The 15,976-nt window shown below is 43.4% G+C and overlaps 2 protein-coding genes across 2 annotated transcripts; both read right to left on the reverse strand.

Annotated features, from left to right (window-relative positions):
- Positions 1 to 10,248: 10,248 nt before the first annotated feature.
- LOC117240178 lies at positions 10,249 to 11,735 on the reverse strand. The gene is made up of 3 exons (XM_033506080.1): positions 11,508 to 11,735; positions 11,239 to 11,383; positions 10,249 to 11,167 (listed from the first exon to the last, which is right to left on the reverse strand). Exons 1-3 carry the CDS (start codon positions 11,733 to 11,735, stop codon positions 11,085 to 11,087), a joined length of 456 nt encoding a protein of 151 aa, XP_033361971.1. The 3' UTR covers positions 10,249 to 11,084.
- Positions 11,736 to 13,239: 1,504 nt separating this feature from the next.
- Positions 13,240 to 14,289, reverse strand: LOC117240219. Its single transcript, XM_033506181.1, has 3 exons — positions 13,965 to 14,289; positions 13,820 to 13,891; positions 13,240 to 13,741 (listed from the first exon to the last, which is right to left on the reverse strand). The coding sequence occupies exons 1-3, from the start codon at positions 14,035 to 14,037 to the stop codon at positions 13,584 to 13,586; spliced, it is 303 nt and encodes a 100-aa protein (XP_033362072.1). The 5' UTR covers positions 14,038 to 14,289; the 3' UTR covers positions 13,240 to 13,583.
- Positions 14,290 to 15,976: the final 1,687 nt, after the last annotated feature.

Genomic DNA, 15,976 nt, shown 5'->3' on the forward strand with positions numbered 1-15,976 from the left:
ATCTCCCTGCGTCGGAAACGAGACTATTGTAGCGGCCGATTCACATACTTATCGAACCGACTGGACGAGTACGAGCAATCCGAGAGTCAGCAAAACTCTTTATTAACGAATTACGAGAAACAACTGACCGAAGTTGCGAGTCAATTCGAAGCGATCCAACTCGAATTAGAAGTATTGGACGAGGAGGAACAAGCGCGCGGCTTCGAAATAAGGGATCAGTACGTCGCGGTAGACACAAGGCTACAAAATCTTCTGAGGAACGCGCAAACAGCTTCGCCGTCGACATCCATAAACCCTCCAACCTGTGCATCATCCGCAAGTTTAAATCCGATATCCATTAAATTACCAGATCTTCGGCTCCCGACTTTTGACGGAAGCTTAGAAAAATGGAACACGTTTTATGATACCTTTTCCTCCACAATCGATAAAAATCCTAGTCTCACTGACATACAGAAATTCCATTATCTGCAGTCCTCCCTGCAAGGAAAAGCAGCCGATTGTTTAAACGCGTTACCCCTTAGCAATGTAAACTACAGTCAGGCTATAGCCGTTCTCAAGGAGAGTTTCGAATGTCCACGATACACAGCTTTCAGTCACTGCATGGCAATAATTGATTATCCAAGGATAACCAAGGAATCTCCAACGGAATTAAGGCGCTTAGTCCACACATTTAAACAACACATATATGCATTGAACAAATTAGGAGAATCCTACCCCGATACCTATGCTCAACAGCCTCATCCTCTCGAAAATACCACTAAGTATCCAAAAGCAATGGGAAATGACGCTGCCCAATAACGAGGTGCCTCCGTACATTCATTTACTAAACTTCCTAGAGAGATTAGCACGAAGCTCCAGACCGATCACCACGGTCAGACAAACAAGAGAATCACCGGAACAAACTACTCCGGTCCGTCAACGCGCATCACGAGGGCATGCACTTACGGCGACACAGGTTACTCCAACATGCCCCACCTGTCAAGGACCACACCCCATTTGGAGATGTGACACCTTCAAAACCAAATCCCTTCGCGAACGCATTCGGGAGGTCAAAAGAGCATCACTATGCCTCAACTGCCTCGGAAAAGGGCACACAACGAAGCATTGTTTCGCAGGATCATGTCGCGTATGCGGAGAACGACATCATACAATGCTGCATAGGACAAAACGCCATTCAGGGTCTCGTTCCAGCACGTCCAGCCCGAAATCTTCCCCATCAAATAGCCGATCCACAACACCTTCTTTGCCACCCTACGTATCATCCACTCGTCGCAAAAAGCACACAACAGACCACAGATCGGAAACACCACGAACAGCCGCGTCTCCAAGTCCACCGCCCAGTGACAAACGAACACACAACTAATGACGCCGACGATCGACGACTCCGTTGATGACCGAACATATCAGACCAATAGCATCCGAATTACTGTCCAATGATCTAGTCATCACAGCGCAGATTAACATTTTGAATGATAAACAGCAACCAATCCGTTGTCGAGCGTTGCTCGACACCGGATCCAGTATGAATTTCATTACCGAGGAATTAGCAAAATCGCTAAAAATAAGGCAAAACAAATGTTCGGTCCCGATCGGAGCTCTAGATACCTTGACAACGACTTCTAAGCGACACATCACGGCCACGATCACTTCCACTGACGGTACATACACGCGGACATTAACGTTCCTTGTCATTCCAACCATATCAACCTTAATTCCCAGCGAACCCATCGATCGTTCGACACTTGAGATACCAAAAAATCTCAAATTGGCCGATCCACGATTTCATTTACCAGCTCCGATAGATGTACTACTAAGCTCAGGTTCAACACTCGCGTCGATGTGTGTGGGACAAGTCAACCTCACACAGCCAGACGAGCCTGAACTGCGTCTGCAAAAGACGCGATTCGGATGGGTAATCGGGGGGAGTCCAACTTCCCAAACCGCGACAAACATATTTCACACATCCACGACGACTTTACAAGCAGACCTCGCGCGGTTTTGGGAAATCGATGAAGGACCCTCAATTAAACATATCTCAGAGGCAGATCGACGATGCGAAGAACACTTCCAAGCCCACACCCGACGCACCAGCGAAGGACGATACATCGTCGCTCTACCTTTCAACGATCAGCTTCAGTCACTCGGATCCTCTAAAACGCTGGCGAGTAAACGACTCGCCTCACTCAATCGCCGATTCGAGCACGACAAACGCTTCGAATCAGAATATCGAACGGTAATACAGGAATACCTGGCGTTGGGACACATGACGAAGATCAATGACAACCACTCCGACGACAACGGATACTATTTACCCCATCATGGCGTGACCAAAGCATCGAGTCAAACCACCAAACTCCGTGTAGTGTTCGACGGATCGGCACCAAGCACTACCGGAACCTCCTTAAACGATACACTTCACACAGGACCCAAGTTACAGGAAGATTTATTTTATATATTAATTAGATTCCGCGCTCATCAATACGTACTCACCGGCGACATCGAGAAAATGTATCGGCAATTCCTCGTACGACCAGAGGATCGGAAATATCAAAGGATATTATGGCGCAGCGTGAGTGGAGAAACAGAAACATATGAGCTTAACACTGTAACGTTCGGTTTATCCGCAGCCCCGTATCTAGCTATTCGGTGCCTCAAGCAACTGACAGAGGACGAAGGACATCGATTTCCACGTGCAGCACAGGTACTGCAGCGGGATTTCTACGTCGACGACGCTCTCACCGGAGCTGAAACGAAGGACGAAGCCCTCACGCTCAGAACAGAACTCACCAATTTACTTCAACTGGCCGGCTTAAACATACGAAAATGGGCGTCAAACGATAATGACTTATTACACGGACTTTCCTTAGAAGAAACAAATCACCAACATTTTTTGGGCGACTCGCAAACCTTGAAGACGCTGGGAGTGTTTTGGAATTCATCCGACGACTCTATTCTTTACTCGGTCGAAGTCAAACCCACGCCCTCTCGAGTCACGAAACGAATCATCAGCTCGGAGATTGCAAAAATTTACGATCCGCTCGGTCTGCTCGCACCGGTGATTGTTCGGGCCAAAATGCTACTTCAACGAATATGGTCGTCGAAAATCGATTGGGATGAATCACTTCCGATCGAGTTACATACAGAGTGGGAAAGGTACTATGCCCAATTACCCTTATTAAACAACGTCAGGTTCCCACGCAAGGCAATAATCGAGTCCGCAATGGAAATTGAACTGCATGGTTTCTGCGATGCCAGCGAAAAGGCTTACGGAGCCTGTGTTTATCTTCGAACCCTTAACACCAACGGCCGTGTTTGGACCCAACTTTTAACCGCAAAATCGAAAGTCGCCCCACTCAAGTGCCAGACCATTCCTCGGCTCGAGCTGAGCGGAGCACTCCTTCTTACGTCCCTGATGTCGACAGTACAACACAAAATTACTCGAACTATCTATTGGACCGATTCCACTATCGTCCTCCATTGGCTCAATACATCACCTCACACCCTTAAAACATTCGTCGCTAACAGAGTCTCCGAAATTCTAACAAAAACCAGCATCCGCGATTGGCGCCACGTTCCTACCGACGACAATCCCGCGGACTTAATATCACGCGGCCAAACACCCGAAGAGTTTCTGCGCCCAACCATCTGGCAGCACGGTCCTGCATGGCTCTACCAGTCGGAAGGCTATTGGCCGACATGGGCGCTAACACCGCAAATTGAAGTACCGGAGCAGAAAGGGGCGATTTGTCTGTCCGCAAACCCCGCCGATTACAGTTTGTTGCAAAGGTATTCATCCTGGCCCAAGTTGATACGAATCATAGCTCGTTGCCTCCGTTGGAAACAGAAAAGGAACCGAGCGGCACCCCTAACCGTTACCGAATTACGCATAACGCACAATAAACTGATAAAATTGTTGCAAAACATCCATTTCTCCGAGGAAATTCGTACACTCCAAAAAGATCGAAACGCGGCGATAAAGGGTAAGCTCACGCGACTCAATCCGTTCATAAACAAGGAAGGAATATTGCGAGTCGGGGGTCGACTCAGTCATTCGTCGATGACCTTCGCCCAGAAACATCCCATAGTATTACCTAAGTCATCCGTTACAACACGCATCATAGACCACGAGCACAAGATCCACATGCATTCCGGAACGCAGGCTACGTTATACGCAGTAAGACAAAGATACTGGCCCGTTGACGGTCGAAGTCAAGTATGGCGGGCGATCAAAGGCTGCGTCCGCTGCTGCCGCGCTCAACCACCGCCGGTAGAATACGTGATGGGTAATCTGCCGGAGGCGCGAGTAACGGAATCTCGCCCATTCACAAACGTCGGCGTCGATTACTGCGGGCCGTTCCACATCAAGGAAAAACGAGATCGTAACCGTCGTCAGATAAAAGTATACGTAGCCATTTTCGTATGCCTAGCAATTAAAGCGGTACACATCGAGCTCGTTGACGATCTCACTAGCGAAGCCTTCATCGCCGCTCTTCGCAGATTTATCGCTCGACGAGGCTATTGCTCCACCATCCATTCTGATAACGGCACCAACTTCAGAGGAGCAAGCAACGAATTACGAGAGCTTCACGATTTATTACAATCGGACGATCACAAGGAAAAAGTAACCGCATTTTTAGCCGACAAACAAATCGAATGGCGCTTCATTCCCCCTCATTCGCCGCATTTCGGTGGGCTATGGGAAGCAGCGGTGAAGTCATTTAAACGCCACCTCAGGCGTGTAGCCGGCAACGAGTTACTCACCTCTGAACAATTGAATACTCTTATCATAGAAATAGAAGCAGTCCTCAATTCCCGCCCGCTAACTCCTATCTCCACCGATCCAAATGATCTCCTAGTCCTCACTCCCGGACATTTTCTCATTGGCGATTCACTAATGTGCTTACGTGATCGAGATTTCAGAGACATTCCATCGAACCGACTCTCCAGATGGCAGCATATCCAACAGCTTAAACAGCATTTTTGGAACCGCTGGCATAAGGAGTATTTGAACGAGCTAACCAACCGCAATAAGTGGAGGAAGGGTGGACACGGCATCCAAAAAGGCACAATCGTCATCCTCAGAGAGGACAACGTTCCCTCCATGCATTGGCCTCTGGGCCGAGTCATCAAGGTTCATCCAGGCGCCGATGGTGTCATCCGGACAGCTACAGTTCAGACGGCAAAGAGCGTTTTGGATCGGGCCGTCAAAAGGCTTGTCCCACTGCCAATTCAACCCAATCTCGAGAAACCCGAACAACTAGCCACCGAGACGAACTAAGATGGGAACTTCAACCACATCTCGTTAATTTGATCGGTACCCTCTCAACGGGGGGAGAATGTTACGCCATGCGTCTTGCCATAGATCATATTCTTAACTGTCGGTCGCGGCACTATAATGTCGCAGACGGATCGTCGCGGCTGCCCGGCAAACAAACATTGTAGTGGCAAGCGCATGGTTCATTAAGCAGGGCGACCTCCAGAAACGTCGATTCGTGGCCGTTATTTTATCTGACGTAAAAGAATGTGGCGTGATCCGAACGTAGTGGGGGTCGCCTTCCAGAAAAAACGGAAAAAATCGAAAGGCATGCAGAACGTTTCGAGAAGCCGAACAGTCAACACATATCTTATATCGCGCATTACGTAGTTACATTTCTTTTTGTTGTTCTCTTTATGTCTTCCTGGTTGATAATTTGTTAAAATAAACGTTAATTTATTTGTGTTAATTCTGTGGAATTCATTGAACTACCCTTATTATCCTAATCGAAATAAGAGAATCGATCAGTTCGTGGCGTCGATTATTTAATCGTAACGGGAACTTACAACTCTCGTTGACGTGCTATCTCGCGATCGCGTCTCTCCGCGAACGATCGAAACAAATAGTTTCTTATGTCACCACAATTCAAAAAAGGGATCAAATGGTACAGAAGACTTGGCATGCGACTCCTTCTGAGGATTTCTGTGGTAAACGCTTTGATGGTTTACAAAATTGCAGCAAGGAAGAACATAAACATTACAACATTTAGACAAGTATTAGTCGCAAAATTATTAGGGTTGTCCGAAAATGCAAAGATCCCTGATTTCGACGGAGTCAGCATAGTATCGCCGCTCGGAAAAACGATTCCGAAAGAAATACTAGACGTGCACGCAACCATGCTATGCAAATAAAAGACGTCGAATGGCCGAACAAAGGCACAAAAGAATTTGAAGAAAACAACAACTTATTGTCCAAATTGTCCATCGAGGGTAACCAATACTGTACATTTCCTAGAATTAGGATGAATAGGGATTTGGCGAAACCCGCTAGCCATGTCCAGACTAATAAAGTATTTCGCATTTGCAATCTCGCGATTTGTTCCGCAATAAGGAGTAAAGGATATCGATCCGCGACCGTATTTATATTTAGTTCTCGAAAATATTACGTCAAAACCTTGACTTAAAATTTCACGATCAATCGCGATATCATATTTTAAATAGCTATCAGCATGGACATGAAAAATTATCTCCAATGTAAAAATCATTAATACATGCGATGGACAAAATAGGAGATGTACGTGCAATACAGGCATTTCCTACTCCTCGCATTACTACTGAGGTGGATAGGGCGTGATAGTGATTGAAGGAACACTCGAATTCGTTTAGCAATAAATGTTTATTAACGATAATATCTAATAAGTACACTTGACGTAACTCGCGGTTATTAAATTCGGCTCGCGGTTCGCGGCTACAAGTTCAAGCTCGGATGGATACGATTCGATATGCGCTACGAGTTGGGACGATGATTGCTTGAGAGGTCGAGGGACTCGGATTCAGTCTTGCTACCAACTACCAACCATCAATTCGGACAGGCGACTCGCAACTGCCTTTTCCTCACGATGATGCTGCATAGGAAAACTATGATGGGGTGTGTCTCAGGATACGAGATCATCGGATGCGTTGAGGAAAGCGTTGGTTCGGAAAGTGAGGGAAATGGGCGTCGCTGTTAATTGGCTAAATTTTGAGTCGTTGGTTGGAAAAGGATGCTAACCACCCTTGAGAGAAAGTTGCTAGCAGGAAGCGTCGCACGTTAGGGTTGAGTTGAAAGGGCTCATGCTAGCCCTGGCAGGAGCGGTTAAAATGTTCAACGTGGTGATGAAGAAGTTGAAGTTGGACAAAGATAAGGATGAGGGGATAAGGGAGATAGGCAACCTGATGAAGGGCATCCTGTCATCCTGTGTTTGGAGCAGTATGGGGATCACAAGGAAAGAGGAAGAAGGAGAAGGAGAGAGCCTGTCGAGGTTGAAGAAAGGGTAGACAGATCAGAGATGAAGAGAGAAGTGACGATAGCTAAGGGCGGATACCCAAAAAGAAAGGTAGTATCGCCGGCTGAAATTACGAGAGTTGAGGAGTATAAGAGGCCCCGAAGAGGAGAGGTCACATACGCCGAGGCATGTGGGAGGGAGAACAGAGCGATAAGGGGTGACTTCAGCGAGGACTCCGAAGGGTGGATGAGGGTAGAAAAAAGGAAGAGGGAGAGGAGAGCTCCCTTAGAGCAAGCTACTCCGATGGTGCGTCCGGGAAACAACCGGCAGGTTGGTACCGAAGAGAGAGGCGTATCAAGAAACAGGAGGAGGAAGGAAGCCATTCTAATTAAGCTGGAGGAAGGTTGCGAATGGCTTCATGTTTATAAGAGGATAATGGCGGTGAGGAGTTCATTGGAAGGAGCCACGGGGGTCCGTAGGACGAGACAGCGGGCTACATCCTAATCGAATTTGATAGGACGGTGGTGGTTAGCGAGGCGGCGGCCAAATTGAGAGCCGCCTTGAGTGATAGTACGGATGTGGCCGCTCTGGTGAACAGGGCGACCCTACAAATAAGGAACATCGATCCCCTCACCAGCAGGGAAGAGCTAGTGGAAGAGATCAGGTCGCAGTGGGGAATTGAGGACAATGCTGATATATTATAGAAGTAAAATCTATAAAAACGGTACCATGGGGCACGCAAGAGGCGGTGGTGGTCCTCTCGGCGAGTGGAGTGCCTAGTGACGAGAGAGAGAGAGAGGAGGCTGAGAACTGGGCTAACGATAGCTTCTGTAAGGCAGTTAGCTAATCTTCAGCGTTGATTTAGGTGCCACATGTTGGGGCATGTGGCGGTAAGGTTGCATGCCCTGGCAGGGAGTTGTGTAGGAGGTGCGGCAGCGCTGAGCATACAATGAAAGATTGTGATAAAGAGACGAGATGCGCCATGTGTTTGAAACATTGTGGCATAAATGCAAAGCATGTAACGGGTTCGTTGGCGTGCCATATGGTGCGCTTAGGTGTTAGGAATGGACGGGTCCTACAAATAAATTTAAACAGATGCAGGCTCGCGCAAGACCTAATAATGCAGTGCGTATGCGAAAGCAGGGTGGACATAGTGGTCATCTCCGAGCCCTATAGGCAGTTGCCTTATTGGTTTAATGACAAGGGTGGGGATGCATCGATATGGGTCACCCTGTTTAATGGAAAACATGCGGCGAGCGAGACCCTGATAAGAAATGTAGGGATTGTAGGGGTCAGGGTTTGTAACGTGTTTTGCATCAGTGGGTATTGTTCTCCTAATAAGAGTAAGGACGACGGGAAACTACTCCTTCCGGAGAAATGGAGGGACTAGTTTCCCGGATATACTTAGTGTTAATAGACGAATGAGGTTGAGTTGGAGGGGGAGTAGGGTCCTAGATTGGTACTCAGCCTCTGACCATTTTTATATTGAGCATAAGTTTAGGGATAATATTAAGCGGGTGGAGGGTGGCGCCTTTAAATATTTGACGAAAGAGATGGATGTAGAGGGTTTTTTAAACAAATTTGACGGAGTCTATGACGAAAATGGTTTTAAATTTAACGAGACGGTATGTGGCGAACGACTGCAGAAGAGTCTGGAGCATACGTGTGACGTGGACTTGAAGAAGAGATACCCGGCGAGTGCGAAGATGAGAGCGCCAACTATTGGTGGAGCGATGAGTTCACTACGTTAAGGAGCGAAACTCTAAGAGCTAGAAGAAGAGCGCAGCGAGCGATGGCGGCCCGCAAGGACGATGCCGAGGTCCTGGTGGCCGAATTCAAGGATACTAAGAGGCGACTGAAAAGGGCGATCGGGCGTAGCAAGGAGGAGAGTTGGAAGGGGTTCTGCGCCACCTTGGATCAGGATTCATGGGGCAGGCCGTATCGTGTAGTGAGGAAGAAAATGATGCGGTCGGCGCCAATGGAGCTCCTTGGAAGAGATAGAGTGGAGGGAATCCTGGATGACCTGTTTGTCACCAGGCAGGACGATCATGAGAAGGGCGCAAAGGGCAGCGTTGATCCGTACGTCTACCGCCTACCGTACGGTGTCACATGGGGCTTTGTGTGTGCTTACTGGTAGCATGCCAATTTACATCAAGGCATGGTTGCGGTGGAAGCAGTATGGAGTGAAGAGGCGGATCAAGGAGAGCCCTGAAGAAGCGGCACATGCTGGGCAGGAAGAAATGAAGGTTTCGAAGATGGAGATGGATGGCAGAGGGCAGGTGGAGATTGGAGTGGGCGCTCCACAGCCCTTACAATTGGATTAAGAGACTCGTAGAAGATCTGCTGATCTTCTACAAAATAAGGAGGAGGATCAACTACCATTCGATGCAGATCCTTACGGGACACGGTATCTTTAACTGTTACCGTCGCAGGATCGGCAAAGAGTCGCACACCAGCTGTTGGGATTGCGGTGCGGTGATGGATGACGCCGAGCATGTGCTATTTTGGTGCCCTGGATGGACGGAGGAGAGAGCGGAGTTGGAGGTCGAGATTGGTGAAGATTTTAAATTGGAGAACCGAGTCGTTGAGAAGATGGCAGCAGAGGAGCAGCTGTGGAACAGGTTTCATGACTTTTGTACAAAGGCGATGAAATGCCGGCTTTCTAAGGAAAGGGAGGTGGAGGACAGAGGAAGAAGGGAAGGAAGGAGGAGAAGAATGACCGGAGTCGAGGAGAGAGGATAAAGGATTGGGTACGTGGTATAGAGGCCAACCTAAAGTAATGTCGAATGACTGTACCGGGTTGGTGCCTCGAGTACCGTAGCATAGGGAGAATGAGGAGGGGTTTTTAGTGGGTATGGTGATGTCATTTGCAGAGTCTTACATAACCCGGAGACGTGGGTCTTTGGGTATGTGTAAAAGCATTTTCCCCTCCTCCCTAAAAAAAAAGAAGGTTATATGTCCATATCCATAGAACACAAGGTATGACAGCCAACTGAAACAAATAGAAGAATTAACTTCAATTGTTTCAATATAAAACATAATACTACTAAATGTTTATAACAATATTGTGCTTAAACCAAAGGAAGTGTGACAGCGCTCTCATGCAGATAGTAGAAAATGTAAAAGAAAAAGGAGAATTACTATATGTGTGTTCTAACCATCATTTAAATACTCAACATGTTAATTCAATAAAATAGTTGAAAGCAGTGAAAGTTAAAAGTATCTGGTGCACAATTAATTATCGCAGAAGGAAGCGTACATGCAGGCATTTCACAGAAACAAGTTGTGGACCCACTCCATAGAACATAGTATGCGACTGTCAGCAGAAACGAATGGATAAACTAACCTCAATTGCCTTAATATATATGGAAGAGAATAATACTATTAAAGACTTACAATAATATCTCAATTAAACTAAATGAAGCACGATAACAATCAATAACTGATGCTCAACAACAGACTTACAGTTGGCCAATGGGAAATAAAACCGAAAAGATCAAGAAAATTAATGACATTATAACGAAATAACTCAGCGTTGATACAGTAGTCTTTAATAAGAAGAAATAAAATCAGTTAATAAGTGCAGAAAGAGTCAAGAAATAACTAAGATAGGTTAAGTGAATGACAACGATAATTCACTACTCACATCGAAGAAGTTTATACAAGGGTCAACGCAGTTATGAGAAACCAACTACCAAATTGGAATAAATGTGTACGAAGAATCGAAGTTGATACTACCGGAATGGTCTTAGCAAACAAGAAAAGGTACCTTATAAGTTAACGAGGTCTGTATGCAACCAATCATCGTAGAAGGAAGTGTACATGCAGGAACCCCACGAGAATTGGCTACGGATCCAACTTTGCAAAACATAATATACGACGGTATGAAGATATCGAAGGTAATAAATACCGAGGTAACCAATCATAACCTAAAAAGGGGAAGAATGTTGTAAACCATCTTGGAATAGAAATTGATAATAATAAAAAGCTTGTTACTCACATCTGAAGATATACATTAAAGCCGACACAGTTACAAGAAGCCTACTACCAAACTTAAGTGAATACTTATGGAATACTGAACCAGATACTACCGAAACAGTCAAGGCTGCAACAGGAAACTGGAAAACCAAGGAAATATTCTGACACTATAGCAAAACAATTTGATGCTAACGAAGCGGTCTTAGCAAACAAGATAGTGGGCGGACTATTTTACTATACAGATATTTATAAAAAATATAGTGTTTTATATATATCTATATATATACTTACAATTCTAGGATAAGTAAAAGTAGTCCTGATAAGTGTTAGACATGTAACGAAGAACCAGAAGATACCAAACGCGCACCATGTAACCGTTCTAAGTAAAGGACTCAGCGTTGAAGGATTAGAATTGTAGAACCAATAAACAATAAAGATTTTAACTAACAATGTATAGATTAGCACCAAAATTCTATGTAAAGGCGGCAAATTACACTCACAAGGTAACGACAACTTCATAACAAAGAAACAGAAAATAGCCAATAATATAGGAATAGGTTAGAAATTAATCAAGACCGATTAACCGAGTATCATCGATAAACACGATTAAGATAAGAAGTTATTATATTGTACTAAGTTATTATAGTATAATTGTATTAAGTCTGGCATAGAGAAATATGGTTATGTTACGCAGTAGAACTGGTAATAACATACTATGCACATATTACTATCAAATTAATTAAGCGAACACTCTATAAAAATAGACCACTCGAAACACAACAATAAAACAGTGTTATTTATAAATTATGAAATTTAACAATAACACAATCCACATGTTATTATATTAAAATAACACATAGTATATATACACATTATAATAATTACACAAACAATACCATTGTCATTTAAAAAATTCTAACTGCGCTAACATAGAGGAAACTAAGCGACGGACGAATAATTATTTCTGTATTAAACAAATTAAGAACGCGTCACTATACTTTTACTGGAGACATTCACGAGCGACCATCTTAGATTGTCATGAACATAAGATAGCTCTTACACGTGCGCATCGGAATACATGCAATAATTATACACATCAAATAAATGCAAAATAATATTATTCCGACTTCAATTATACGTCAAATACTAAAATAAATCACAAATAATTAACAAATAAATAATAGATTCGACATCAATAAAAATCACCATATACTAAGGACATTCACAGGCGGCCATTTTGGATAATCAACACATATAGTAACTGTTATGCCTTACAAAATAAATTATATTTTCGATGAAAAAGTAAATATTTAATACAAATAGAAGATCGTAACGAGAAAAGAATAAATAATAATTAATACAATATAACACATTATTATATGGTAACAGGAATATTAGAAATTAATAGAAACCAGCCGTGAGAAACAAATCATGAAAACACATTATTAAGATTAATTAACATTTTTAAAATTTGAATAAATCCTATGTGTAACTACATTATCAATTACATATATATATATATATATATATATTTATATGTCGGAGATGAAAGAACACCGGAGTCTGTAATTGAATAATTGTAGTTATTCAACCCGATTGTAATTGTTCGAGAGTTGTGATAATGAGCTTGGGCTCGAGGCGACAGTCAGTCGCCGAACGTAGCCGCGGTCACGGGATGAACGCTTTGTCTAACAAAGGTATGGAGTAATTCTATAGCTCTCCTTAAAAGAGATATTCGTGGCGACACGCGACAGTAAACATTCCAACGGTTTCTGTCCTGTGGCTCGCCACACGCAGACCCTATTCTTCGAGTAAGATGATTGCCAGATGTCGATGCGTCTCCGCAGTACATGTTCGGCTAGCTCGAGGGCCCGTTATAAATCTTAAGATTTAGTCAACTAAAGTCCTTCAAACAGACAAACAGTCTTTGTCCCAACTACGGGAAAATAGGGGAGACTTATTTTTCAACGAGCGGCGTCTCCCATCTTATATATATATATATATATATATATATATATATATATATTGAACACAAAACAAAATACATCTAAAAATAATAATAATAAGGAACATCAAACAGTGTACCAACGAAATTGAAGCAGCTACACTAAATCAAAATCGTAGCAAGGAGCTCCGGGACAAAGTTCGCTGAACTCACGCATACACCAATAACGCACAACAGGGGAAATTCCCTTTCTCCCAGAAGCATGGTGACGAAGATGTGCCTCCAAAACCTCTCCGGGAATTTCATTTGCAAAACGAACTTTCACACAACGATCGGTATCAACGATTTCAACCAGAGGGGGTTCCCACTCCAATACGACGGTATCTGCATCGAAGAAACTCTCATCGAAAGTAACCAAATCGTCAAGGCTCAATTCCGAGGGAAATCCACGGCCTTGGCACCAATGTCGAATAGTTCCTCCAACCACTCTGATACTTGTGGTTCATCACAGGGCCGCAATGCGTTTGATGGGTCTTCCCGAGTCGCCCATGGGTTCTTCGGAATCCCTCTTTCGCTTGCGCTGAAAACAATACAGTATATTTTAAATAAAACAAAACAGGACGAATCAAGCGGACTAAAAACATGACTAAATACGTACCAGGGAAGTCTGGATAGGAACCTCTGATGGAAATGACTCCGCAAACATAGTTCGAACGACGATTGCCGAAGCCTAGGGAAATAACAAAAAGGAAAAACGATCAAAATCACAAAAACAACCATAATATGAAAACATCCGAACTTACGCAAAACGACTCGAAAGAGGACGTCCTTGTTATGGGAGAGCAGCGGAATTATGCGTGTTGCCCGAGCAAACATTGAAATGATAATGATGCTGCAGCCACCAGCCCTTCCACGCGCCGAAGAAACACTGGTAATTCCCACGGTACAGCACGTGGAAGTCTTTCGCGGAAAGGACTAGATCAGCGTGGAATGCTTCAAATCTCCTAGACGCTAGCTCAGCAGAAACACAGGACCGATAAAAACTAAGTCGAAATACGGAATTTACATTTTGTCACGTACGATTCCAAGAAACCCAAACTGCAACATCCCGATTCCCACGGAAGCCTACCCCCAGCGGACCACCACCCCGTGGGGGATGGTATTATAAATAAGCGAAGCAACATAGAGCAGCATTCATTCTTTACGGCTCATTAATTTGGTGTTCGTTCTTTATTATTGCGATCTTCGGTTCATTATTATTTTGTTACTACGTTCGTTATTGCGCTCATCATTGCGTTTAGAAATTTTGTATAGTATTTTGCGTTTCGGGGTATTTAGTTTTCCGGTAAAGAAAAGAGAGTCGCGATTAAGTAAAAGAAAATTTTATCTTTGAAGTCCTCATTTCATCGCTTAGACACAAACGCGCATTGTAATTGCGGTATTAATCCAGTTAGTAAATTGTCCAGTCTGTATCGAAATAGATAAATAAAGTAAAAGTTGATAGAAAACTATATTCGAGTTCAAGTAATAAACCCAACAAAACTTCGACGACCACCGGAGCAGCTGAGGTGATGGCACCAGACAGCACCTACTCCTCAAGGTAAGAAAATTAATTTTGAAAATTTCCTTCTTCTCTGATAATCTCGTTGCCCTCGAGAATCGAATTAGAACTTCCTATCATTGATCTCGTTCTATTTTCGTGAACGGTTTTGAAGATAGAATCATTGTTTAAACTTTAAACAAAGGAGTTGTCCGCTGTGTCGGCTTGTGCGAACGGTGTTTTCAGCTACTGAAACATCCACTGATCTTCGCATTCTTCCTCCCACTGTTGGTAAAATATTACCCGTCTTTGGGCAAGGCTTGCGAAATCACACGAGTCCCACACAGAGAGGATCGTTAGAATCATCCTCGATTATTAAACTCAAAAGGCAAGAAAATCGTGGTAACAGAATCCATCGTAGTAAATGAATTGAGTTTCGGTTCTAACGGCAAACTACTACAGCGAAATTAAAAGAGACGAAGAAGTCAAACGTAAAAATAAATTTATATATATATATATAAACAACGAAAAATCTCACATTCCGATCCGATCCAGCAACGCTAAAAATACATATATCCGGTTAATAAAATATATATATATAAAGGTAATAATCTAAGCGATTCCACATTCAAATAAAATCCGTTCAACGAGGACAAATAATTATTAATCCCAGCTTAAAACCTCTCCCGTGCCAGTATTCCTGCACATCGCAGGTTAGCCGAAAAGTGCGGAGGTATAAATATATATATATATATATTTTAAATATGATATCTATTTCATGTTTGTTAAATATATGTATTTTAATTCTATGTTTCCTCCTTTTTAATTGATTATATATATATTTTTACATTTGTAGTTGCGCACATTTTTATTAAAGAAAAGCGTTAACAATATGTTTTCATGATTCATTTCTCGCGCCTGACTTCCATTAATCCTTAATATTCCTGTCGCCGTGACGCGTGTAAATCTAACATGGCTGCTCATAAATGTCATCAGCAAAGTTATAGTAACGGGTCTTTAAATTTTGTTTAATATCGAAGTCTGCCGCTCGTTTTCCTTATTCTACCGCAATTAAACATTTACTTATTAATACTGCTTTAAAGTATTGTTCGTGTGAATATACGCATATATATATATATATTGTAATATCGTGATATAATGTGTTTACAAAGAGTGGACAATAGAGATGTTAATCAGACAGAAAAAGACGATTGTTGTTCAACCTGAACTATTCACGCCAAATGTACAGAAAACAGCGCAATCCACACTCTCTCG

The sequence above is a fragment of the Bombus vosnesenskii genome, unplaced genomic scaffold (genome assembly GCF_011952255.1).
Source record: "Bombus vosnesenskii isolate JDL3184/JDL3185 unplaced genomic scaffold, Bvos_JDL3184-5_v1.1 scf7180000014579, whole genome shotgun sequence".
Lineage (NCBI taxonomy): Eukaryota > Metazoa > Arthropoda > Insecta > Hymenoptera > Apidae > Bombus > Bombus vosnesenskii.